This window comes from Antechinus flavipes, chromosome 5 (assembly GCF_016432865.1).
Source record: "Antechinus flavipes isolate AdamAnt ecotype Samford, QLD, Australia chromosome 5, AdamAnt_v2, whole genome shotgun sequence".
NCBI lineage: Eukaryota > Metazoa > Chordata > Mammalia > Dasyuromorphia > Dasyuridae > Antechinus > Antechinus flavipes.
Window position 1 is genome coordinate 196,425,525 of NC_067402.1, and position 26,708 is coordinate 196,452,232.

The 26,708-nt window shown below is 37.1% G+C and overlaps 1 protein-coding gene across 1 annotated transcript in view; it reads left to right on the plus strand.

Annotated features, from left to right (window-relative positions):
• Positions 1-12,131: 12,131 nt before the first annotated feature.
• The window catches only part of B4GALNT3 (beta-1,4-N-acetyl-galactosaminyltransferase 3), a 54,962-nt gene continuing 40,385 nt past the window's right edge, over positions 12,132-26,708 (plus strand). Inside the window, exons 1-3 of the mRNA XM_051962434.1 lie at positions 12,132-12,156; positions 23,273-23,376; positions 25,615-25,692. Of these exons, the coding sequence (XP_051818394.1) occupies positions 12,132-12,156; positions 23,273-23,376; positions 25,615-25,692 (207 nt within the window). The remainder of the gene's footprint in view (positions 12,157-23,272; positions 23,377-25,614; positions 25,693-26,708) is intronic.

The window sequence follows — 26,708 nt, forward strand, 5'->3', positions numbered from 1 at the left end:
GTTATTCTCAGATTCTAGTCAATCTGTGACCCTGACAGAATCCCAGGTTCTAAATAAAACAGGATTCTACAGTTTGTTTCTCTGAATAATGCTTCTGCTTTCTTTACTCTCTAGTATACCTCACAGCTTCTCTTGGGAAGAGAATTCATAGCATAAGATTAGTCTATTAATAAGCATTTATTAAGCACCTCCTATGTACCAAATACCATACCAAGTGCTAGGATACATCTTCTTAAACTCAAAAGGTTGAATCTCACTCTCTTCCTTTCTTCCTGCTTTGGAAGAGGTTGAAGGTGAGCTTTTTCTAAAGGATTAGGGTTTATTGAAAATCCTGTGTTCAGTGACTATACTCTCCCCTTTTTCCCTTCAGGATAAGGGGGCAATATATTATAATGGTAAGAATATTAGAATAGGAATCATAGCTTCCTGGGATCCCAGAGACCATTTAGCTCAAACCACTCATTTTCCACTTTACCAGGACCAACCACCTCAGCCATTTATTAGTTTTGTGAGTAGGATAAAAGTAAAACATGTTTATTGTTATCATTATTTTACTCAGGATGACAAATGTAGAAAAATGCATCCAAACTACCCTACCAAACTAAAAGATATAAGAACCTTATAATGAAGGAAATTCAAATTTTATTAAAAAAAAAAAAAGTACCACCGATTACAACTGTTTAATACAACACAAGAAGAAATAAATAGGTAGCCAATAGAAGGAATGAAAAAAGGTAGAAAAGAGATTCAAAGGCTTATACTTTTAATCTTCTCATCAGTGATATGTAATTTTAACCCCTTTAAGTCCAATTCCTAGAAGCTAGTGGAAGAACTACGAAAATTGCTTTTGGAAAAGAAGGTGGAGCCCAGAAGAATGTGACTGGCAAAGGCAGAGAATAGGTTAACTATGGTGATCATTTTTGAGTTTCCTTGTAGTAATTTCTAACTCATCATCTCATCATCTGAGTGACCTTGATCAATTCTGATGATCTTAAGATCAATGAAAAGACACCAAATGAAAGACATGACAATGCTAAATCTTTAAAAATGAAAAGGCTTGGTGGTCAAAAACACTTTTGTAATAAGGATCCCATAAATAAATTAGAAATGAGATTGATAAAAAGGAAAAAATATGATTCTGGAAGAAGAATAAAGAACTGAAACAAAACAACCAAAATTTAAAAGGACAAGTATTTCACAATAAAGGAAACCGAGTTAAAATTGCCTCTAGAAAGTGAAAATATCACAACAAATTCTTCAAGGCTTCTTGAAACAACAATGGAGTATCTCCAAGAACTCAAAAGAACAATCAAATAACTAAGTGAAAATATTAAAGAAACAAAAGTTGGACATTTTTGTCACCAAAGAAATTTGTATCTAACTGGAAACTAGTAGATTTAAAATAGAAGACAGAGACAGTCTCTATAACAAAGATATTTTCTTAAATGAATGACAGAATTGCAATACAAAACTTCAGAGGGAAAAGTAAGAATAACATAAAACTGGGACAACTAAGTGGCACACTGCATAGAGCACCAGCCCTAAAGACAGGAGGACCCGAGTTCAAATTTGACCTACAACACTTAACACTTCCTAGCTGTATGACCCTGGGCAAGTTACTTAACCCCAATTACCTCAGGGGGAAAAAAGAATAACATAAAATTAACAACATTAGAAAAGCTAATGATAGCTTCACAAAACATTGACTAAGCAATTTTATCTAAATTGAATGGAAGTAAATTCTTATAGTCCTCTTTGAGGCAATGTCAGTAAGCAAGTGGTTGTTTCAAAGTTGTGTTTTTCATTTCTTCACACAATTAATTCTATGTGTGTGCAAGCTTCTTAGGACAACCCTGACCTGTCAGATAAGTTACCTTCAAGTACTCAACCCTAAAGGGCAACTAGGTGGTACCATAGTGCACAAGTACCAGGCCTTGAGTCAGAAAGGCTCATCTTCCTAAGTTCAAATCTGGCCTCAGATATTTACTAAGTGTAGTAAAATGGGCAAGTCACTTGACCCTGTTTGCCTCAATTTCCTCATTTATAAAATGAGCAGGAGATATAAATAGCAGACCATTCCAGTAGCTTTGCCAAGAATATCCCAGGTGGGTCACAAAGAGTCAGATACTATTGAACAAGCACAACTCAATCCTAGGAAACCCTAGGAAAATGTCTGGATAAATTACTTCATGGGATAACTTGAGAATATAGGTGGTTATTGTTGACTGTCATAAAACTAGTTTATTAACTCATACAATAATTTTTAATAATTTTTTCCCAAAAGATTTTGTAAAAGAATTTGTATCTAGGACCAGTGTTGTTCTTAGTTGCAGTCCTTCTGCTTGACTAAGGAAAACAAATGTTTCCTTGTTCAAAGAGTTTGGGGGTTTTTAGGGTTTTTTATTGTGGTGATAATTTCCTATCAGTTAAACTTATATAGGAAATGGTTTATCATTTGTGTTTATGCGTTTCCTTTATTTACTTGTCATTAGTGAGCCACAAAAAACTTAAAAAAAAAAAATTTGTAGTGACACATTTATCTTCTCATCTTTGTTCTTTTGCAAATTTTATGTTGATTTCCATCTTTGCTGTTACAAGTCAATAGTCTGACCACAGACAGACTACTGTTCTGCAAATGACTCACACATTGATAACCACTTGATTACTGTATGTTAAAATAGTCAACTTCATTTTTTAAAATAGCTTTATATTTTTCCAAATACATGCAAACATAGCTTTCAACATTCACCTTTGCAAAACTTTATGTTCCAGATTTTTCTCCCTTACTTCCCTTTACCCCCTCCGATAAAAAGCAACAATACAATAAACATTAAACATGTGAAGTTCTTCTAAACATATTTCCATATTCATCATGCTACATGAGAAAAATGAGATCAAAAGGTAAAAAAAAAGAAAATTAATAAAACAAGCAAACAAACAACAAAAACAAACAAAAAAAAGATGAAAATACTGTGCTTTGATTCACATTCAGTCTCCATAGTTCTCTCTCTGGATACAGATGAGTCTTTCCATCATAAGTCTATTGGAATTGCCTTGAATCACCTCATTATTGAAAAGAGCCAAACTCATCACATCAACTTCATTTTTTTACTGTTTTATTCAGATCTTGCCATATTCATCACTTTTTCATTCCCTTCTGGAAAGTTTATAAGGATAAAACTTCTGTGTAGTTTGCAAGTATTTGGCCTCTCTATTTTACAAAAATTTCAGCCTTTGTATCTAGTTTTGTATTGAAGTTATTGAGGATAACCATCATCATCATCTCTGGCATTTATAACACTTTAAAGTTTATAAAACCCTCAACAAAAATCTCATTTTTCTGTTACACCCTGGGAAGTAGATATACTTATTGTCCCCCATTTTAAAGAAGAGAAAGCTGAGGCAAAAAAGTGATTTATCCAGAGTTACCCAGATATTAAATACTAGGATTTGAACTCAGATCTTCCTGACTACAGGTCTAACACTTTATCTACAACCATATTTACTAAGATGTACATATGGTGACTTAGTCTGGATCTTATGGAGCTGCTCATAGAATTTTTTTTTACCCCATCCTTTGTGATAAATATTTTTCATAAAGATCTTTTTGATTATGATTTCCATGAGGTGAGATGACCAAGTATCCTCTTTCTTTTGGCTACCAGAGGAAACCAGCTTTGACATTTCATTTATCTGACTTTCAAGGCACCAACCTTCCATTTAGCTTCAACTTCCTTATAGCATTTATAGTGAGAATGTCCACACTGAGATGAGTCGATTCCTCTAGTAATATGTTGGCTAGTAATGTATTGGGCAAGAATCTCACATTTAGAGTACTAATAGTTAGATTAATGTTTATAGATGGTATAAAAACTGTGGTTTGTGGTTTGTTTGTTTTGGGGTATGGATTTTTTAATTTTGTTTTGTTTTTAGCACTTTCTTCTCTCTTTTCTGCCACTTTATGGCAGTAGAAAGAACACTGGATTCTAAATTAAAGTACTTGGGTTCCAATCCTGTAATGCTACTTTCAACTTGAATGGCCTTGGTTAGCTCAACATCTCAAGATCTTAGTTTTGCCATTTATAAAATGAAGGTTTTAGACTAGATGACTGTAAGATGCCTTACATTACAGCTTAATGACTTAGTAGCCAGTCTACTAATGATAAATCTTTCTATGTGACTATGCTCACCTTTGGCTTTTCCATATTGTCACAAACTTTGAGAACTTGGGCTTTAAGGGCAGTCTTTGAGGTCATCATCACGCTACAATGATGCAATACAGTAGCACTTGATATAGATTTTGAAGCGGGCTGGGGTTTAGGGTGGTCTAGATTTCTGATGGTCTAGAGATTAGTGGCTATAAGAGAATTGTTAAGAATCCCCTTTAAATTGGCCACACGTTTTAGGAGTGAAAGAATTCACTCATTCCCGAATATTAGTTGCAAAATGAAAGTTTATTGTTAGATAGAAATCAGTTTAACCAGAGACTGACTTCTATAGTGGCAGATCTATGGGAAATGGAGTTTTGCACTGAGAAAGCAGTTCTCAGCGGACAGAAAGTCCTGGCAGCTGAGTGAGCCACCGAGGTCCATCTGCAAAGACTTTAGTTGATGGAAGCTTATTATATTGGGTGTCTTGGTGGGGATTGGGAAGCCCGAGCAGATCAGAAATAGTGGGGGCTGAGAAAGCCTAAGTTGGCTCAGATCCAGCACGGGCTGGGACAAGCCCAGATCTCTTATTGGAATTCAAAGGGATGTTTTTGACCAGAATTTGTTATTGAATCAAAGGCTCTGGCAACCTGGACTGGGGAGGATATGCCTCAGCCAGAAGGAGCTGGGAATCTGAAAGGAATCACAGATCAATAGGAAATACAGTTTCTTAAAGGGACCCCAATCCGCTTCAATTCTACACTGTAACATTTCTGGAATCTATTGCCTCTTCTTTTTTACTTCTGCCATCACTTTAGTAAGAGGTACTTTAATCACCATCTTTCCTGCCACTGGGGAAAAAAAATCCCAATAGGTCTCCTTGTCTTACTCCAAACTATCTTTCCTATTGTTGTTAACCTTGTCATTTGTTCTTTATCATTTCTCTGCTCAAAATCCTCTGGTAGGAAAATACCCTGAAGTAAAAAAATTCAAACTATTCTACCTGATGTTCAAGACTAATATCTGGTATCACCTTATCTCTCCAGACTTAGTTCAGCCCCTGGGAACCACTTCCTATCCTTATTCACATATTACGCTTTCCTACTTAATTTACTCCATTTCCTTGAATTCCTACCCATTCTGTTCAAGTCAATGCTACTTCCTCCAGAAAGTCTCTCCTAATACCAGTTGCTAATGGCTGTTACCATTACTACATTACTAATGGCTACTACTCCACCTGCACATCATATGACACTTTGCTTGTACCTCTCCATCGGACTATCTTCTATTATTTTGTATTATGGTTATTCGTATTGTTTCATATTTCCCTGCTGGACCAAATTGTATGGTGAAAGGGACAGTGTTTAATTGTGTTAGATCCAAAGTGCTCCCTCATAGTAGGAGCTTAATAAATGTTTGTTGAAAATAGCTTCATGCAAGTGTGGGGAAATATCATGGGATGAGGGCTAGCTTTTGGATTCAGAGGAATTGGGTGTCATAGTAGGCAAGTCATTTCCCTTTTTCTGAGAAAGCCAAGGTAGGAGAGAAGAGAGAATTGCTCCTTTCTCTTTTTGGAGAGATAGAGCTTATTCATGCCCAAGTATTTCCAACTCCCTTCCTCCCTCAGGTGCTTAACCTCTTCTGGGCCATCACCTGGCTTTTCTTTTCTCTATTGTTTAAAAAGAGTAGTCCAGTGGATCAGATGGGGCCAGAACTCATAAACTCCCCTCTTGACACTCTGCCCCATAGGAACCAAATGGGTTTTTCTTTCTGTGTGTCAGATGAGGAGATGTCAACTCTCTTTCTCTCTCTGCCTTAGAGCTATGCTTGGGTACTTACTTGCACTGGAAAGGACTGGCTCTCAGAGGCTGGATTCACATGATGGCTTCTTGTTGTTGTTGTGCTGTCTTCAGCCTGTCTTCACTGGTGCAGCTTGATTTAGAACTGTTTAGCCCAAGCTTGGGCCGCTCAGACCTCCCTTCTTCAGTTTCATGATTATACATGTATAACCTTTTTCAGATTGCTTGCTGTCTTGGGAAAAGGGAAGGGAGGTAAGAAAGAGGAGGGGAAATTTGGAACTCAAAATCTTATTTTAAAAATGAATGTTGAAAACTATATTGACATACAAGGGCGGGGGGGGGGGGGCGGGAATGAAATACATTAAGTAAAAAAAGAAAAGAAAAAGAAGAAAAACCTCTCCCTTCCTGAGTATCAAAACTTAGTCCCAGTTCCTTTCTGTGATCATCCTCAATTTTCTTTCCTTTTTTTTTTTTTTTTTTTTTTTTTTTTTTTTTTTTTTTAATTCAGTACTTAAATTTCCCTTAGCAAGATAGTCAGGGGAATTAGATTGTTACTAGAGACTAAAATCTCTGTGGATCTCTTTTCTTATTTGCAAATTAAAGGGCTTGTCCTAAATGACCTTTAAAATTCCTTCTAGGCCTTAAATCTACACTCCTATATTTAAGTTCTCTTTTCCTTTCTTTTTAGCATTAGCCATAATTAGTTCTTCCCAATTTTTGTCTTTTTTTTCTTTTGGAGTGTAACCTAAATAACTAGTCATTACTTCTAAGAATGTAGTTATATCTCCCATAAAATAAGGATTAGGGAATGAACAAACAACCCTCCAAATGTGCCTTAAACCACCAGGTGGATTCTTAGACTTTATGTTCTTGGAAATGAGCCAGTAATTGTCCATGCCCTCATCAGTCAACTTTTAAATATAATGGTGACAATAATCATCCAAGGGGAAGAGTGGCTCAAGTGGGTATTAGCGGATATGTGTGTGAGCTGTCTGTTATTAGAAATAAAGAGATGTGAATGAACAAATATAACATCAGTTCATAAGGTTTTCAAAGCTCTTTTCTCATAAGAAGCCTGTAAGAGTCAGCAACATGTAACACAGAAGATGCAGTGCTTGACTGGGAATCTGCAAGGCTGGAGTTTGAATCCTGACTCAGCTACTTACTTGTTGTGTGACCTTTGGCAAGTCATTTCCTTTATGAGCTTCAATTATTAACTGGTACGGAGATAGTAATAGTAACTATCTCTGAAGGTTGAGGACCCAATGTAATAGTGTTGGTAAGGTGCTTTGTAATAAATGTCAGCTATTGTTATCAGTTTCATTTTGCAGAAAAGGAAATAAGTTTAGAGAAGTTAGATGGGTATAGTGGCAGAGAATAGGAGCTGCTCTGTGAACCCTGATTTCTTGATTCCAACTGGATCTGGGGTTAAGCTGAGGAGGAGAATTCCTCCAATGTATTCAAATTCACAAGGATGTCACACACAGGGAGAAAAAAGATTGGGTAACATTCTTTTAAAGAAAAATTTATTTCTTGTGTTTTTACATTATCTTTATTTCTTATATGTGCTTTTCCCCTTATTCCTATATAATGCACAGTCTGCTTACAACAAATAACTATTTTAAGAGGGTGAAAAAAAAATAGTTCAAGCAAATTAATCAATATGCAACTGACTTTGTAGTGCTCCCTAAACATAGTCCTCCACCTCTAGGAAAAGGGAGGGAGCTACATTTTCTCATCCCTTCTTTGGGGTCAAGTTGGTCATTATACTTACAATTTAAGTTTTGTTTTTGTTTTGTTTGAAATAACAATTATGGTTGTTGTTTCTATTGCAGTGTTGTACACATTCACAATTTTGTTTACCTATTTTTGCTCCTTTCCCTTTGTAAGTCTTCCCCTGCTTCTTGGAATTCTTTTTTCATATTTATTGTTCCTGTGGTACAGTAATATTTCATTGCCTTTATATGCCACAGTTTATTTACCCTTCTCTAGTGAATGGGATTCATCTTTCTTTTTAGTTCTTTGCTATCACAAAAAGTGTTTCTTTGAATATTTTGATGTAAATTGAAATTTTTTTTAATAACCTTGGGGAATATACCTAAGATGATTGTATAAGATATTTTAGTCAGATTTTTAAAAAAAGAATTCTAAATTACTTAAGGAATAATTTTAATTTAATACTTAATTTTTAATTAAGGAATACTAGTCTGGTAGATCAGTATCTTTGGTGGTCATGAGAATCAAATGAAATGATGTGTGCTTTAAAAAATGCTTTGGAAAAAAAAGTAAAAGATATAAAAACACAAAATGTTCTCACTAATGAACTGGACTAAAGGAAGGGTGGGAGTGAGGTAGGGTATTCTGGCCTTTGAAAAGCCAGCATCCATATGGAGACTGCAGACATAGGCCGATGCTAATGATTATTGAGATCACACATCTTTGTGATGACAGAATCTATCTCATTATGACATTGCCTGTTATTTGAGATCTGGGTATCTGCAAGTGTTACACCTATTGTAAGGGAGCTTGGTCCCAACAGCTGGCATGTAGGGAAACAAGGAACCTGAAAGAAAGAAACTTGTCTAATTTGCCCTTTTCGTTTTTATATACTTTGGTTTTCTTTTCTCTTAAAAAAATTAATTCATGATTTATCTATTTTATCAGTATTTTGACCATAAATCCCATAAAACTCCTGGTTTTGTCTCTCTGTCTCTGTCTAATTTTGTCAGTTCAATTTTTTTTTTAAATTCTCAATTTTATTAAACCTACCTTTAATTTTTAGAATTTCTAATTTAGTGTTTAATTGAGGATTTTTAGGTATGTGTTTTTTAATTGCATACCCAATTTATTGGATTGTTCTTTATTGTATTGATGTATGCATTTAGGGATATAAATTTTCCTTTGATTACTGCTTTTGCTGTATCCCTTTGGTTCTCATATGCTATCTCATTATTCTCATTTGTAAGCACCAGTTGTCAGTGGCTTTATCAGCAAATTCTTTATCTTCAAGTGCATTTCCAAAGTATTGTAGAATTATTTCTTTTTGCTTTCTCTTTACTTTTACTCTTCTTCATTTCTTATTGTACAATTTCTTCCTCTCCCTTTCCCATGCCTTAGAAATGTAAAATTGCCAGCTTCTTTTTGGTATACTCACTGTTTTCCCATATACTTTCCCTCTTTCTGTCTAGTATCTTCTTCACTTTCCATTTAAGATCCTCCACAATTTGACTGCAACCTACCATTCTAACTATCTCCCACTATTTCCTTTTATATTCTCTATTTAGTTTTGGATAAGTCAAATTGTTCTCTGCTCCACTCAAATAACATCTCTTTCATAAATCCTTTCTCTTGTTCCCTCACTTTACCTCTACTTCCTAAAATAGGAAGAAGTAGATTATCATAGTTTTTAGAACTGGAAGAGACCATGGACAAACCACTTTACCTACCTGTTTACTCATCTGCAAAATGAAACTGTTGGACTCCAGTTTGCATCTGCTTTTTGTTCATTTGTCTGCTCTTCAAAAGGAACAATGACATCTGCTACCCAAGAACAATTTTACCTAGTTTCAAATCCTAGAACAAGAGCCCTTCCCAGGAAAAGCTCATCACTTCTAATCTCAACTACATACTTGCTAACTCAAGCCTTGAGATCTACCTTCTTCGGCTTCCTCTCCCTTATGAAGAATCGGAGGGTGATTTCTAAACTCCTCCCAATCCCTTCTTGTAGAGATAAGAAACTACCTTCTCACCTCATTCCATTTTATTTACCCACTGCCCTGCCTGGTTTCACCCTCTTAGGAAAAGATGTCTTGGATCAAAGAAGAAAGTCCTTCTGGCTCCAAGGTTGTGTACTACCCACTGGGCCACCTAGCTGTCCTGTTAAAGAGTTATTAAAGCCAAACAGAGATGTTCATATTTGATCATAAAGATAATAAGAATCCATTAGCATTTATTGATTAGGAAAGTGAAACGTTAGACATGTTCTTTAAGAAAAAGAAGTTCAGCAGCTGTGCCTTGGAGGATGATTGGAATAAGGAGATTTTTGAGGCAGGAAAACAATTAGGATGCTCTTGTAATAGTCAAGGCAAAAGACTAGAACTAGAGAGTCGGTAAGTCACTAAACATTTAAGTGTCTACTCTGCAGGCACTGGGCAAAATGCTAGGGATGCAAAGAAAGACAAAAGACAGTCCCTGTGAGCTCTCAGAGAGCTCACAATATAATAGAGGGGACAGCATGTGAATAATTATGTATAAATAGGGGATATACAGGATAAATGGGAAATAATTAACAGAGGGAAGACATGAGAATTAAGTGATTGGGGAAAATTTCCTATAGTTGGTGGGATTCTAGCTGAGGCTTTAAGGAAACCAAGGAAGCCAGGAGGTAGAGATGAATGGGGAAGAAAGTTGCAGGCATATGAGAGACAGCTGGAGAAAATGACCTGAGTTGAAAGGTGGAGCACTCTGTTCAAGGAATAGCAAATAGGAACGGGAGGGAAGGGGAGAGAGACAGAGACAGAGACATAGATGAGAGAGAGACAGAGGAGGGGGGGAGAGGGAGGGAGAGGGAAAGGGAGAAGGAGAAGAGGAGAGGGGGACAGGGGGAGAGGGAAAGGTTAAAAGGGAGAGAGGGAGAGGGAGGGAGGCTAAGGTGGGGAGAGATGAGGTTTGTAAGAATACTGGAAAGATGAGGGGGGCAGATTATGAAGCAGAGCGTTTTACATTTTATCCTGGAAGTGATAGAGAGTCTTTGGAATTTACCTAGAGGGAATTCAGGGAATGGAGGGAATGGTCAAACCTGAGCTTTGTCAGGAGATCAATCAGCTATTGTAGTAGTTATTGTATAATAGTGCAAGTATGAGGATATCTGTACTTACACCAGGTAATGGCAGCATTAGGGGAGAGAATAGGGGGCATATGTGAGAGATGGTATGGATGTGGAGATAGAAAGGACAAGATTTGGCAATAGGATATGTGGAGGTAATTCTGAGGTTACAATTCTAGGTGACTGGAAGGGCAGATATATCTTATTTCCTTTACTAGAATTATAAATTCTATATAAGCAAGTGCTGTTTCTTATTCTTCTTTGTATTCCTTACAGAACCCAGCACCATGCCTTACAGATAATATTCAATTCATTTTTAATGAAGAAATATGTCAGAGAATAGCATCACTAACAGTCGTTTCACGTACCAACTTGGAACACAAGTTGCCTAACACAGTGTTATATATGTCTACTGAAAGGTCAAATGTATCCAGAAACCAAGTGGACATTTATGCTGCAGACATTGGATAGATTTGTACTGGGGAGAAACTAGACATGTTTTGTGACCTGAAATATCTATTTAGTGGTCCAGCAAGATGAGAATTTGTTTAGCCTGCCTCAGTCCAGAGTTTAATTAAATGTTGCAGATTATATGTTAGGTAAGATTTTGTGTTGTTCGGTCATGTTCATCTCTTTGTGACCCCATTTGGTGTTTTCTTGGCAAGGATTCTGACATGGTTTGACATTTCCTTCTCCAGCTACTTTTACAGATGGGGAAACTGAGGCAAAAAGGGTTGTGACTTATCTAGGGTCACACAGCTAGTAAATATCTGAGGCCAGATTTGAACTCAGGAAGTTGTGTCTTCCTGACTCCTGGTCTATTGCTCTATCCACCTGGCTGCCTATTAGGTGAGATACAGTATATAAATATAGCATGGTGCTTGCCTTCAAGAAGCAGGTGGAATGATATCCACGTACACACACACACCCCTAATAACACAATATTATGCTATAAATTCATTAGAGTGTTATCAAATAAACATTGTGTGAAGTCTAAGAGAGAAGAACATTATCAACTTGAAGAAGGGACAGGAAATTAGGGAAGACTTCCCAAAGGAGTAGTACTTAATACATAATAAGAGAAAGGAGGAGGAAGGGAATAAGCATTTATATAGTGCCTACTATATATCAGGCACTATGGTAAATGCTTTTACAACTATTATTTGACTTGAGCCTCACAACAGCCTAGCACATTAGGTGCTATTATTTTATAATAGAGGAACGTGCGGCAAACAGATTCACACACCTAGTAAGTGCCTTCCTGATTCTAGACCCAGCCCTCTATTCATAGGGCCATTAACTGTGGTAGGAGGCGTCCTAGGGATGCCTAAGGAATAGATTGAACAAAGCCATGGAGCCATGAGAATGCAGGATGTGTTTGAGGGTGAGAGGGTTATCAAGTTTCTTTAGAGTATAGAGTTCTTGGAAGAAAATAATATGAAATAAATTTATGAGGACACAACAGTGCCTAGTTGGAAAAGCTTTAGATTCTAGAAAGAGTTGAAACTACTCATTAGGCAATAGGAACTTCTGAAGATTTGGGGGCTGAGAAATGAGTGAGTTTATCAGACCTAGTTAATTCAACTCAAGTCCATAAACCATTATTACCATTTGTGATTACTATATATAAGTGCTGGAGAGACAAAGAAGGAAATGGTTTCCTCTTTCAAGGAGATTAATCAACAAGCATATTATCAACTATGCATCAGATACTCTGCTAAGCTCTGGGGTATACAAAGAAACTGCCAAACAGAACTGCCCTCAGAAAGTTTACCATCTAATGCACTTAAAACATATGCAGGATCAATTAGAAATAATCAATAGAGAGAGTGCTAGTTTTAAGGGAAGTCAGGAAAGGGAAAAAATTTGTAAAAGCTTAGGAAATTTTTGTGTCATCCTGTTATTATAGACCAAAATAATACAAAATCCTTCCAAGAGGGAGAAGGTGTTAATAATTAGGGAATCAGTAAAGGCCTAATTAGGAGATAGCGTTTGGATAGAAATGGAGAAGTTTGATGGAAGAATGGGTTTTTGGGGGGAGTGGTTAAAGTTCATTCCATTTTGGACATAGAAGGCTGATGGATTGTCCAACTCTGATGTAGGGCTCGTGCCAATGCATAGGAAAAAAAAATCTTTTGCTTGAAGATTTTTCAATGAGAGATATGAAAAATTAGAGGATGAACCTAAGTGAAAAGAGTTCTAGCTCTGAGATCAGCCCCCTGGAGCAAAACTCCAGGAGCCAGCCTTCTGGCAGTGTGTTTTATCCTTTGACACTATGCAGAAATCACTTAGGGATAGGAGGCAGATGGAACGCCCCTCCTCCTGTCAAGTTCCTTTGAAAAACCACAGTAACCAAGTTCTCCAAGGGTAGAGTCCCACTCTATGTTGGGAGAAGGGTAATCCCAAGAGGACTCTCTCTCTCTCTCTCTCTCTCTCTCTCTTTCTCTCTCTCTCTCTCTCTCTCTCTCTCTCTCTCTCTCTCTCTCTCTCTCTCTCTTCTCTCTCTCTCTCTCTCTCTCTCTCTCTCTCTCTCTCTCTCTCTCTCTTTCTCTCTCTCTGTTTCTCTGTCTCTCTCCCTTCCTCCCTCTTTTCTTCCTCTCTTCATTTCTCCCTCCCTGTCTTCTTTCCTTCCCCCTTTCTCTCTCTCTCTCCCTCCTTCCCTCACTTCATCTTTATCTCTGTGTCTCTCTCCTCCCCTTCCTTCCTTCCTCTCCCTCTTCTTTTCCCTCCCTCTCTCCTCCCTCCTTCCTTCTCCCTCTTTCTCTCTGTCTCTGTTTCTATTTCTGTCTCTCTGTCTTTTTCTTTTTGATGTGGATCCAGATCATTATGCCACTTATCCCCCTTTGCCATAGGGCTGTGTGACCTGGCAGACTGGTTTGTCAACACTCAATAGTGCACCTGTAAATTAAGTAATCCTAGTTTACTTATGCCAATTGAGTATGGGCCCATACTCTTGGGCCCCTCCCTGCGGTAGATACAACCTTGGCTGTCCAAAATCCTGAATATTTATTACCTTCCCTTCCATGTATTGAGCAAGAGAAAGCTGAAAAGATGATGTGATGGTACCTAATTTTCAGTTTCAGTTTTCCTCATCCTGAAACGAACAGCGTAAATCCTCTCATTACTCAGTTTATAGAATTCTAGGGAGAGAAGTATTTGGTAAACTATAATACTTTATATCGATGTGAAATATTCTTACAAGTATTTGTCTAAGTGGCTCCAGTATTACATAGAGAGTCAGCCATATATCTGAGTAGGAAAACTTCACAGCTAAAAGAGAAACTTTTTGCCTTGGAGTAAGATCTCTGATCTGTGGTAGGACAGTGATTGGGATTAAGGAGTTCACTCACAATTTAAAATCAGATTTTACAGGTTAATCTCAAGTTAATTGTGTGTATATTGAAGTGGGGAGGGGGGAACCGACAGAGAGAGACAGGAACAGAGAAAGACCAGGAGAGACAGAGACAAAAACAGAGAGACACAGAGAAACGGAGGATAACTGGAAATTCAAATTTATAGGACAATTTTCATTGGTCAATTCTTGTATTTTTTTTTTTTTTGAGGTGGGGTGGATAGATTGTTCTCAGCAATAAAAAGATGAGACAGCTGATGCTTGGGGGAAGCACCATGATTTCCTTAAAGTTACATGAAGCAAAAAATCAGTCAAGGACTCCCAGCCTCACCCTTCTTCCCCACCCTCACACACCCATTGTGGCTAATCTATCTCCTAGTTACCTGAGCCTTCTATTAACTGGGTTTTGTACCTGGGAGTGGGTCAGTGTTTCTTTTGAATGTTTGGGTTGGGATAAGCCATACCCCTCTGATGTCACCTGTCATTTAGGGTGTGGGTTTTACTGTGTTCTTTTTTCCCTCTTCCTTATCTAAAGTACCCCATTTCATTTGGCCTAGAGCATCCCTCCTATCCTAAGCTTGTTAGACCTGTTTCTAACATCCAGACAACCAGCTAATCATGGGTAGCAGAAGAGACCCTCCCTAAGAAAGGAATGTTTCTGTACAAGGACATTACCCTTCACAAATGTGAAGTGATTTTGATGTCTGTGAATCAAACTCTCAGGCCTACATTCCCACCTGAAATGACCAGTGATGATAATTAAAGCTCGTGTTTCACTTTATCCTTATGAAGGAAAGAAGGGGAGTTGTTAGAGTTGTAAGTTTTACTTACTAACTAAGCCCACATCCTCTTTGGAAATTCATTTTATCTTAGATGGATATCAGAATCTAAATAGTAGCCATAGTATAATTATTATTAATTCTCTCAAAACCCAATATTTCATATTCTTTCATACTGAAATGCTTTCATATTCTTAAGAATATAAGAAGGGTTGATGATAGAGTAAAGGAAGGCCTGTTAGGGTGATGTATATAGCAATAACTCTCCATACTCTTAGATTGCTTGTATGATTGTCAAGGCTTGGCAGGAACCCAGAATGGTGAACTGGGCTAGCACCTCAGCCAGCATGATGAAACTGCTCCTATAAATCTCTTGAGACACTTTGAATTTTCTTCAATTTTTTTCAGTCTTTTGGCTTATTTTACTATTTTCTTCTTTATGAACTCATTAGCTTCTGTCTGGGTCATTTTAATTTTAGGGACTTTGCTGCTTGAGCAAGATTTTGTACCTCTTGTGCCAAACTATTAATTTCCTTTCTAATTCTTTCTTCCAAATAGACAGCAAAACTATATTAGTAGGAGATCTCAACCTCCCCTTCTCAGAATTAGAGGCATCTAACCACAAAATAAACAAGAAAGAAATTAGATATCTTTTTATCCTCATTCAATTTTCTCTAGAGATCTATCATATCTAAGTTTTCTAAGGTAAACTTAGAAATCTAAGGTAAATAGAATCTTAGAAAACTTAGATATGATAGAACTCTGGAGAAAATTGAATGGGGATAGAAAGAAATATATCTTTTCCTCAGTAGTAGATGGCACTTATACAAAAATTGACCCATGTTAAGACATGAAAAAACCTTACAGTCAAATGCAGAAAGGCAGAGATAGTAAGTGTATCCTTTTTAGATTATAATACAATTAAATTATATTCAACAAAGATCCAGGAAAAATTGACTAAAAAACAACTGGATATCAAATAATCTAATCCTTAAGAATGAATAGATCAAACAGCAAATCATAGAAACAAATAATTTCATCCAAGAGAATGACAATAATGAGACAACATATCAAAACTTATGGGATGTAGCCAAAGCAGATCTAAGGGAAATTTTATCTCTAATTCTTTCTTCCATACTTCTCATTTGTTTTCCAATTTTTCCCTGTGGCATTCTCATTTTATTTATAAAAAGACTTAAAAATTTTCTTTTCTTTCAATTGTTTTATGTCTTCCAGAAATTCTAGAATGTATGTCCAAACTGTGCTTTTTTTGGAGGTTTTGCTTATGGATGTTTGAAGTCATTCTCAAGTTTATGTCTTGAGTGTTCCTGCCACCATAATAGCTTTTTATGGTGGTATTCCTTTTATGATTAGTTATTCTTTCAGCCTACTTCCTGACTTTTAACTGTTTGTTGAGGCTTAGGAAAGCAACTTCCTGAGGTTATTGCTAGGCTGATCCTCCAAATGCTTACTAGAAGCTTCCTATATAAGCACTTAGTGTTATGTTATTTCTGCTCACAGGATAACAGGCTGAGGGCTTTCAAATTTTTACTGATCCCAATGCATTTTGATCCAGTGATTTGCTACCTTGGATTGAAGTTTGGGTCTGAGCATCGAGATTGCCTGCTTTGGAATTTCAATAGTTTGCTACTGGACTTAGCTGCTATTCACCACCTGGAACCAACAGTGCTCTGCTGGTTGGAAGAGACAGAACTATAGGGTTCTCTTTGGTCTGAGATTTCTGCCCTAATTCTATCTCTGCAGGCTTCATTTTGGGATAACTGCTCTCCTACTGGGTTCTAAACCACATTATCACATGAACTTGTCCCTCTCTTAGTATATTGACTAAAAGACGTGCAATCACTCTTTACTCCCAGCACGTAGCCCTGGGTATAGGTACTTTTCTCAGTCTGTTCCAGATGTGTGATCCCGCACTGAGTAGTAAGCAACAAAGCTGACAGCTGGCATCAGTTCCTCAACTCTGCCTGAGGTCACAGTGCCTTGGGACTTCATTTTATCCCTCAGTCCTCTTTCAGCACCTAGACACTGAAACATTTTGTTGCTTTCCTAGTCAGACCCTTTTCTCAGTTCCACGAACTTCTCTGACTGACTCTCTTATCCACCCTGGCGCAGAAAAGTAATATGCTATGCCTTTTTCTTGCGTTTCTTCATTAGCATTCAATCTGGTGCATTTTCCAGCTGTTTGGGGAGTTTTGTGAAGAGTAGTTTACTGTATATCTTGCTATCCATTATCTTGATTGCATTTTCAAAATTGCTTCTATAATTCTAAGAAATTGACGGAACATCATAAGGTTGCAGGTTAATTCTATTTGAAACTGTCTAGATCACCTTGATTCAGAGGACAGTAGAATGGACAGCATGTGTTTAATATGTCACAACAAATCAGAAATACTAAGACTTCAGAAGCTTAGTAGATAGCTTGTTTTGTACTGAAAAATATCTGAGTTTAAGACTTACCTTTGCCATATCTGCCCAACAACTGAGTTTGAACAATTGAGGTTAAGCGACTTGCCCAGGATCACACAGCTAGGTAGTGTTAAGTGTCTGAGGCTGGATTTGAACACAGGTTCTCCCGACTCCAGGATTTATTCATTGTGCCATCTAGCTGCCTCTGGTCATCTAATTTCTTAATGTTTCAGGCAATTCTGTAAGATTGTAAGCTACAAAAAAGTGCCACCTTTTGTTGTTGTTGGAAGGCAGACCCTTACTAGAAGCTTCCTATATAGATGAACACCAATCTAATCAATCAATAAACATTTATTAAATGCCTGGTCTTTATCAGGCACTGTACAAAATTTAAAAAGGTAAAAATCGAATCCCTGGCCTCAAGGAGCTTCCATTCTAATGGAGGAGACAGCATGCAAACAAATATATACAAATAAGCTTCATATAGAATAAGTAGAATAGAGAGAGGCACCAGAATTAAGAAAAGTTGGGGAAAGCTTCCTATAAAACATGGATTAGGGTAGGTAGGTGGCATAGTAGATGGAATGCTAGGCCTGGAGTCTGGAAGATTCATCTTTCTGAATTACAACCTAGCTTCAGATACTAAGCATGTGAACCTGAGCAAGTCACTTAATCCTCTTTACCTCAGTTTCCTCATCTGTAAAATGAGCTGGAGAAAGAAATTTCAATCATTCTAGTTGCTTTGTTAAGAAGAATTAGACATGACTGAAAAATGACTGAACAATAACAAAAAAGGAAGGTAGGGAGGTAAGTAGAGTAACTACTTTCACAGTAAGAACCAGAAGATGAAAAGTAGATTTATCAAGGAATACTCCTTATGGGCAAGTGTCAAACATCACATTGCAGAAGTAGAAAAGCATCATTATCCTCCTGGTACATTTTGATCCAGTCTAGAAAGCTTGAGCACTATATTGCCCAATTAAAGACAACAACAACAAAAAAAGAAATTTGAAGAAAGGAGTCTGAAAAATAAAAACATATCAGAAATTCTAGGTCCCCAGAACAAATAACTAAAAGCAAAAGTCAAAAAAAAAAAAAAACCCAAAGTGACAAAAGCAGTGAAAAAGTGAAATGAAGATTTGATATCAATCAACTTTACTACCATCTTAAGAAGTAAACCGCAAAAAACTATCTCCATGAAGGAGCAGGACATGGAAAATTTCTGATTGTTTATATGGTCACAATATATGTTGGATTGAGAAACAGGAAAGATTGTTCACTTTTAATCATATCAGTGAGAAAACAATTCTATCAAGAGAGATGACTGAAACTAGCTTCTCTGCAAAGCTAAAATCCTTCTTGTGCATAACTAGCAAAACACTAGATTCTTCTCCAACATTAGATTCCAATATTCAATATTTCCTGTGGAATTCTTCATTTTATCATTTCTTATGGTGCAATAATATTCCACAATATTTATGTACCAGTTTCCAATTTAGGGCTGCTAGAAATATTTAGATCCTTTTCTTCTTTCTTTGGGATATATTTCTCTTACCTTGCTTAGCAGATTATATATCTGTTATCAAAAGATGAGAACATCAGCTAATTCTCCAAATATGCTCCAAATATGATGTTTACATATATATGTGTATATATATGTATATATATATATATACACATATATATATCCAAATATGATGTTTACATACAAAAACAAAATTAACAAATTGTATCATTCAAAAATTTAGAAACAAAACAAAGATAAATAAATTGGGGATGAACATGTTATAATACTTTTATTCAACTGCTAAAAGTACTTATTTGGTATCCTGGGAAGTATTACATTAAATATAAAAGAATAATAACAGGACTAGAGACTTATCCTGGATCCCTTTATATCTGAACCTCACTGAAATTAGGTGTTCTCTAATACTTGGCTAATGGAAAACAATGGGCATTTTAATCTAGAAAGCTTTTACCCAGCTAAATTAACTCATTGTATCCTCAGTGCCTACTTTTGAATATTCTTCTCCTACTATAACTACATAAATCTTCTTGCTAACTGATCTCTGAGTATTTCATCCTTTTTGTTACTCAATCATTCATTCTCACTCTTTGATCCCACATGGGGTTTTCTTTGCAAATATACTAAAGTGGTTTGCCATTTCCTTTCCTAGTACAATAGGTAACCAGAAATTAAGTGATTTGCCTATGAACACACAGCTAGTGAATGTCTATGGTCAGATATGAACTCATCTGATCCTGTTCAGGCCCAGTGCTCTATTTACGGAGCCAGATAGCTGTCTATATCGAATATTGATTCTACTGAACATAAAACAACCAGGAATTGTCCTGATTCATGCCCAGTCCAAAATACCCATCAGAGATATTATCTAGTTGATAAATGGTCTGGTGAAATGATCAGGTTTTCTCAAGGGAGAAAACCCAGGCTATCTATGGCCATATGAAAAAAATTCTTAATCATAAAATATTACAGAAACGCAAATTCTGATAAACCACTTCACACCCATCAAGTTAGCAAAGATGACTAAAAAAAGAAACTGATGAATATTGGAGGCACATTGCTGGTGTGCTACCTCGGTTTCCTCATCTATAAAAAGGAGATAGTAATAGCACCTGTCTCCTAGGGTTGTTAGGAAGATAAAATGATACATTAAGTGCTTTGCAAGCCTTAAAGAACAATAAACCCTAGATGTTATTGTCTAGGTGCTACTTTTACAAGGGAATGGCAACTCTTTGATGGAGGCAACATTGTATGGTGGAACAGACTTTGAACTTGTAGGTAGATTCATTCTGCCACTTTCTAGCTTGTGACTTTGGCAACTCATTTATCTTCTGTTAACTTATGTTTCCTTATCTGTGGAGAAACGAAAATAGTAGAATAACTAGCTTCCTCAGAAAATGGTTGGGAGAGTCAACTGAATTCTCATTTACACTAGAATATCTCACTTGATTCTCACACTCTGAGAAGAGTGGGAATCTGATTATTTGCCTTTCTCTGTAGAGAAGGAAATTGAGTTTCAGAGAGTAACTTCCCTAAGGTCACACAGCTAGTTAAGTGGCAAAGCCAGGATTCCAACCTAAGCCTGCTGATTCCAAGTCCCAAAGCCCTTTCCATGATACTATGTTGCTTCCATCAAATCGTTGCATTTATATAAACGTTAATTGATCCAATGATAAGAACTGACTTTTTTTTTTTTTGGCCCTTTAAGGTTTGTAGATAATTGTGCACAGATTATCTTATTTTATCCTTACAACAGCCCTACATTATTATTCCCATTTTACAATAAAGAAACCAAAGCCGAGAGGATTAGCCTTCATGGCTACAGCTACAGTTGGAAAGCTGCAAAGGCAGAATGTAAATGCTGCTTTCTGCAAGTTAAGTTGTCTCCAGCGTCCCATCATGCTGCTTCTCATGATAATGGTGACAGTGATGGAGACCTACGTTAATTTCATGAGACATGAGTTAGACCTACATCAGACTCCTAACCTCTGATGAACATATCTCTCCAGACAGAAGGGTATTAGGGCATTTTCCTGGGAACCTGCAGGGAACCTGCACTTTTCTCTAGAAAGAAGGATCTGTTCTGGTTGCCTAATGAGCTCTAATTATTCCCGACCCTATTGTAAAAGCCCCCAGTTAATGTCTCAGTATGCTCAGCTGAGTCTTATGTTTAGTTTGAAATATCAGCATGAAGTGTGTGTGTGTGTGTATGTATGTGTGTGTGTACCTAATAGTAATTTCAAGTTTGTTTTCTCTGTTCCTCCTGCCTTTAAGGCTTAACCTCTTGCATTTCCTGGGATAGATCTTGTGTCCATGAGCCAAGGGTAGCTTCCAGCTGTATCCCAGCAGCTGGCTTCCTGATTTCCCATCTGCCAGCAGCTTATAAATGTGTTTGATAAACATCAAACTCTGGCCCACCCACTCTGTACCGCCCTCTGCTCTAGACCCATCCAGCTGAGCAGGATTGATTCTGAGTCGTAGAGAAGTGGAATCTATTTTAGACAATAATGCTTCTTTAGTTTTCCTAAGGTGCAACTAAGCTGTTGAATAAAGCTGGGAGAGCTCCTTTGGAGGCTTAAGATGAGAAGGAGAATTATCTTGCATTATATTATATTTTTATCATGATCTTCCCTTTTTCTGCTTTCAACAGTGATCTGCTTTGGGAACACTTGATCTGGAGTTATTTTTTAGGGAAGAAGGAGAAAGATCCATTTTCATCATACTTAATTCTAGTCTATATCATGCTTTTGAAAGACAGTATGTTTTAATGGGGTACAGATTTACATCTTATCACTGCTACTCATGGACACTTTGATCTTGAAAAAGTTGATCAGCTAAGCTTGTAACAAAGTTCATTGATAAACATTTCAACAAATATATATTATGCCCTTACTATCATGCACAAGCTACTAGAGATACAAAGATTAAAATAAAATAGTCTCTGCCTTCAAAGACCCTTTATTCTATTGGAGGGAAACAATACATACTCTACTAAATAAGTACCAAATGTAGATATGAAAAAAGGCAATGTTATTTCAGGAATTAGGGCATACTAACAATATGGCAATATGGCAAGGTTTCATGTAGGAAGTGGCCCTTGATTTGAACTTTGAACAGAGCTAGGAATTTCAAGTGGCAAGTGGAGGTGAGAAAAGCATGCATTCCAGGCCTAGCAGGGGAGTAGAGGGAACCAGAATGTAATGGAAAAACACAGAGGAAGAAGATAGTTTAGAAAAATAAGCCAGATTGTGAAGAATCCTAAAGACCAATATTTGTATTTTAATCTAGATACAAGGAGCTGCTGAAACTTCTCAAGCAGAAATGTCAAACGTGGGAGCCACAGTCCTCAACACTTACCACAATCCATGCAAAATTAAAATGGAATAGAAAAATAAAAATACAATTTTTATTATTGTTATTTAGTCATTAGAGTGACAAACAATAACAACAGTCATATCTGACTTTTCGTATCTGACTTTTCTTGGCAAAGATACTAGAGTAGTTTGCCATTTCCTTCTCCAGTTCATTTTACAGAGGAGGAAACTGAGGTAAACTGTTAGGTGACTTGTTTAGAGTCACTCAGCTAGTATTTAAAGCCACATTTGAATTCAGGAATTTTCCTGATTCCAGGTCTGGTGCCCTAGGGGAAAAGAAATACAATGGAAAATTGAAAATGTTTTTTTAAGTCAGCATGCAGCCTTCCAAAATCCTTATGTATGGTTTAGTGATTTTCCTTTCTATTGGTCTAGAGTAGAAGAGTGACTTGTACTTTAGAAATATCGTTTTGGCAGTTGTATATGGAAGATGAATTGGAGAGGAGGAGAGATTGGAGACACAAAGACTAATTAGGATGTTATTTCAGAAGTCCAAGGGAAAGGTGATGGGGTTTGAATGAGAGTGGTTTTATGGTGTATGCAGAGAAGGGGAATTGAGAGTACGGGATTGATAGAATTTGACAGGTCATCCAAAATAGGGAATGAATAAAAATGAAGCATTAAATGGACTCAATAATTAACTACAAGTCTATGTTTGAGTAATTGAGAAAATTTGGTGGCTATGACAGAAAAATGGAGATTAAGAGGAGGGTGAAATGGAAAATGAGTTATTTTCCTTTTTCTTTTCTCAGTAGCATTTTATTTTCCCAATTACATGTAAAGCTAGTTTTCAACATTCATCTTTGTAAGATTCTGAGTTCCAAATTTTCTTTCCATCCTTCTCTTCCTTCCCACCTCCCTAAGACAGAAAGCAATCTGATATCATTTACACATTTGAAAAATGAATTGTTTTCAACATTAGAAGAGCTCTGAGCAGGTGAGATAGAAGACATCATTTTCACAGGTGGTTTTTATAGGAACTTTGCAGAATGGGAATTTAATTTTGAAATTCTATTGATCTTTCTTGTCTTCCTGCTCCACAGGATATAGCAGTTGGAGGGAACTGGCCAAGGCTTTGGCTAATAGAGACATTCCTGCTGTGCATCCAGATCTCAAGTTCTATCATCCTCAGAGGCAGGAATTCAAGGTAAATACAAGTGTTGGACTCTCGGTTGGCAGAGAGATAACATTTCGTCCTAGGTCCATATAACTTCCCTTGTCATTCTTCCAACCAATGGGGAGACCTGTACTTTTTCACTCTCTTTTGGTAGACAATGAGGAAGCGACCAGGGGCTTGAGCCTCTGAAGGCTCTTTCTGGCATCATGAACATTTCCTAGCCTACTTGATGGAGGTGTGTCAACCCTGTCCCCTACTTCCCCAAAGCTGCTAAATAGAACTAAGGAAAGTTCATTGTAGCTTCCTTTAGCAGAAATAGGACCAGATTTGCAATCTGGGGATCTAGGTTTGAATCCCAGCTCTACCATTAATTGTGAGACCTTGGTTAAATAGGGGAAGAGAGAGAGAGACAGAGAGAGACAGAAGCATAGAGACAGAGGCAAAGAAAGAGAGAGAACAAGAGAGAGCGAGGCATAGAGACAGAGACAGAAAGGAGAGACAGAGAAAGTATGTAAGAGTGAATTTATTAAACATTTTCTGTGGGCAAAACACTGTACTAAATGCTTGGGATACAAATACAAGCAAAAAGAAAGACGATCACTTATAATAGGGACTTAGTATTTCTTGCTTTTTTAGTGGAGTGGGAGAGGGAAATAGAAAAAAAAAAGTCTTATTTTTATTTGAAAAGAAAATTTAATTAAAAAGAAAATAATAGACAATCCCTGCCCTCAAGAGCTTACATTCTAATAGAAGCGGGGATTGGGGGGGAGGGGGAAAAGGAAGTTGGATATCTAGAAGGGAGACAAAGTACCTTTATAGAAACAAAGTAGAAAAGTTATCTAGGGAGACATGGACTGCAATAATTTTGACATGAGCATGCCTAGCATGGATGTTTCTTTAAAAGATGGTTCCAAGGAGGAACTCCTCAATTGGAAGAGGAGCTTATGGGGCAGAAGTGGAGGAGTAATTTGGAGAGACACAGCTTGGGCTGGATTTGAAGAAATTAATCTCTTTGAGGCAGCTAGATTGCTCAGTGGTTAAAATGCCAGGTCTGGAATCAGAAAGGCTTATGTTCTTGAGTTGAAATCTGACCTCACACACTTATTAAGCTGTGTGACTTTGAACAAATCACTTAAATCTATTTGCCTCAGTTTCCTCATCTGTACAATGAGCTTGAAAAGGAAATGGCAAATCACTCTGGTGTCTTTGCCAAGAAAATCCCAAATGGGGTCATAAAGAATAAGATATGACTAAAATGACCAAATAAACTCTCTGGGATTCAGTTTCTTCATTTTTAAAATGATTCATAGAGTTCCTGCAGGTTCTGATTTTTTGATTCTTTTTTTGGGGGAGGGTAGAAAAAAGGTAAAGCAGTGTAGTAGAAAGAACAATGGACTCTTCTCTTCACTGATTCAGGGAAGATAAACAGACTAGGGTGTGCACAGAAGTGTGTGACCAAGATAGTGAGTGGGTTAGAAGCCATGCCATATTATTATTCCCTTACTAGTTAAGGAATTGGTATGGTTGGCCTAGAAAAGAATTTTAAATCTTATATGTTTCTTGTGTTTTGGTGATGGTTTTTTTTTTTTTTTTTTTTTTTTTTGATCTTTCCATTTCCAGGGACTAGCACAGTGCCAGATACATAGTCTTCAAATATCTGAAGGCCATATTTATGGAGGAAAGATTAAACTTATTCTCTCTGGCCTTGGGGCAGACTGAGAATAATGGGTAGTACAATTGGAATTGTTGAAAAGTGAAATGGGCTTGCTTGGGTGAGTTCCCTATTGCTGGAAGTGTTCAAACAGAGAATGAATGATGGTGATAGCTAAGGAAATTCCCTTGAATTATGAGTTGGACTAAAATAGCTCCGAAGTCTCTTCCAACTTTGAAATTCTCCAATTCTACATTGAGGAAGAAGGAAAATGTAGGCAATAGAAAGATAATTAGTTTTTCTTTAGGGAACTTGACACTTACTGAAGAAGGTAAGCATGCACATAGGATCACCCTATCCAAGATGGTAAGCGATAAGAGTTGCAAACCAGGCTGCAGTTTGAGTGATTTTTGTCATGGGCTTTAATATTAAGAATTCCCTTAAATCAGGAACTAAATCACCTCCTGCATTCCACCAAAATGTCTAATCTGGGATCCTGAATTCTTCCAAATCTTACCTTTTTCTCACACCCTTCTCTGCTTCCTGCCTTATTTCTGCTGCACTCACTGTTTTCCTTTTGGTTTTGTTCTTTCCTGTGATGTTGCTTGGTGACCCAGGATCAAGAGTCAGACAGAGGTGGGCTCAAGAGTGAGAGCTACCAACAATGGAACAAGCCTGTACCCTGGATCTCAGAGGTGGGATGCTCATTGGATGCCTGTACTTTCCCTTTTCTGTTCTGTTCTTTTAAAAAGAAGTTTAGAGTAAAGGACAATAGAAAATGTTTCCTAAGAGTTTTTGCATCATATGAACTTGGGATTTTAGAGTTTAAATGGACCTTAGATACAATTTAAACTAACACCTTCATGTTACAGATGACTTTGAGAAGTCATGGACACTCACAGAAGTGAAAGGGTGACTTTTGCAATGTCGTGCTGCAGCCAGAACCCCAAACCAAATACTCTTATCACCACACCACACTCTAGGGAATTAGGTGTTGTTAGGGAATTGCTATTGCTAGGGATAGAGGTTATCACTGAATTTTCCTTCAGTAGGTACAGGGTCACTAGTAGATAATAGGTCTCCATTAAAAAGAGGGAATTGAAAGGTAAAGGAGGAATGAAGAGAAATGAATGTAATCCTGGCCACAGCACATTTGAAATGACAGCTTTGACCTTGTAGAGGTTTTAGTATCCCCTACCTCCAACCAGTCTTGCCCCCCACTGCTGGGGAGCACCCAAGTGTTATTATAAGATCCTGTTTAGATTGTTTTAAGTTTATGTTCCCTGATTCACAAATACTATTCAGTATGACATACTAAAATTTAATAATTATAAATTTTTCCTCAAGGAGACACTGGACACACAGAAAAGATCCCAGAGATACACAGTGAACTTATACGTGTCTATATGAACAGAGAAACATGCAAACTAGATATTATAAAACCATCTACAAATATTTCAGTGAGATCATTGCGTGGGTATTCCCTTTAGCTGCTTAGATCACAATCCATCTACATCTTCTCATCTCATGGACTCTTGGCCATGTTCTCCATAGAAAATATACTATAAACTTTCCTTTCAGCATTATGTAGATGCCAGGGCAGTTGACAAGTTCTCCATCTGTTATTCCTTACTCTAGAAACTAGTCTACCTCCTTTTCTGATCACATATTTCCTAGATAATCTCTTTTATGCTACTTTAGGCACATCTTT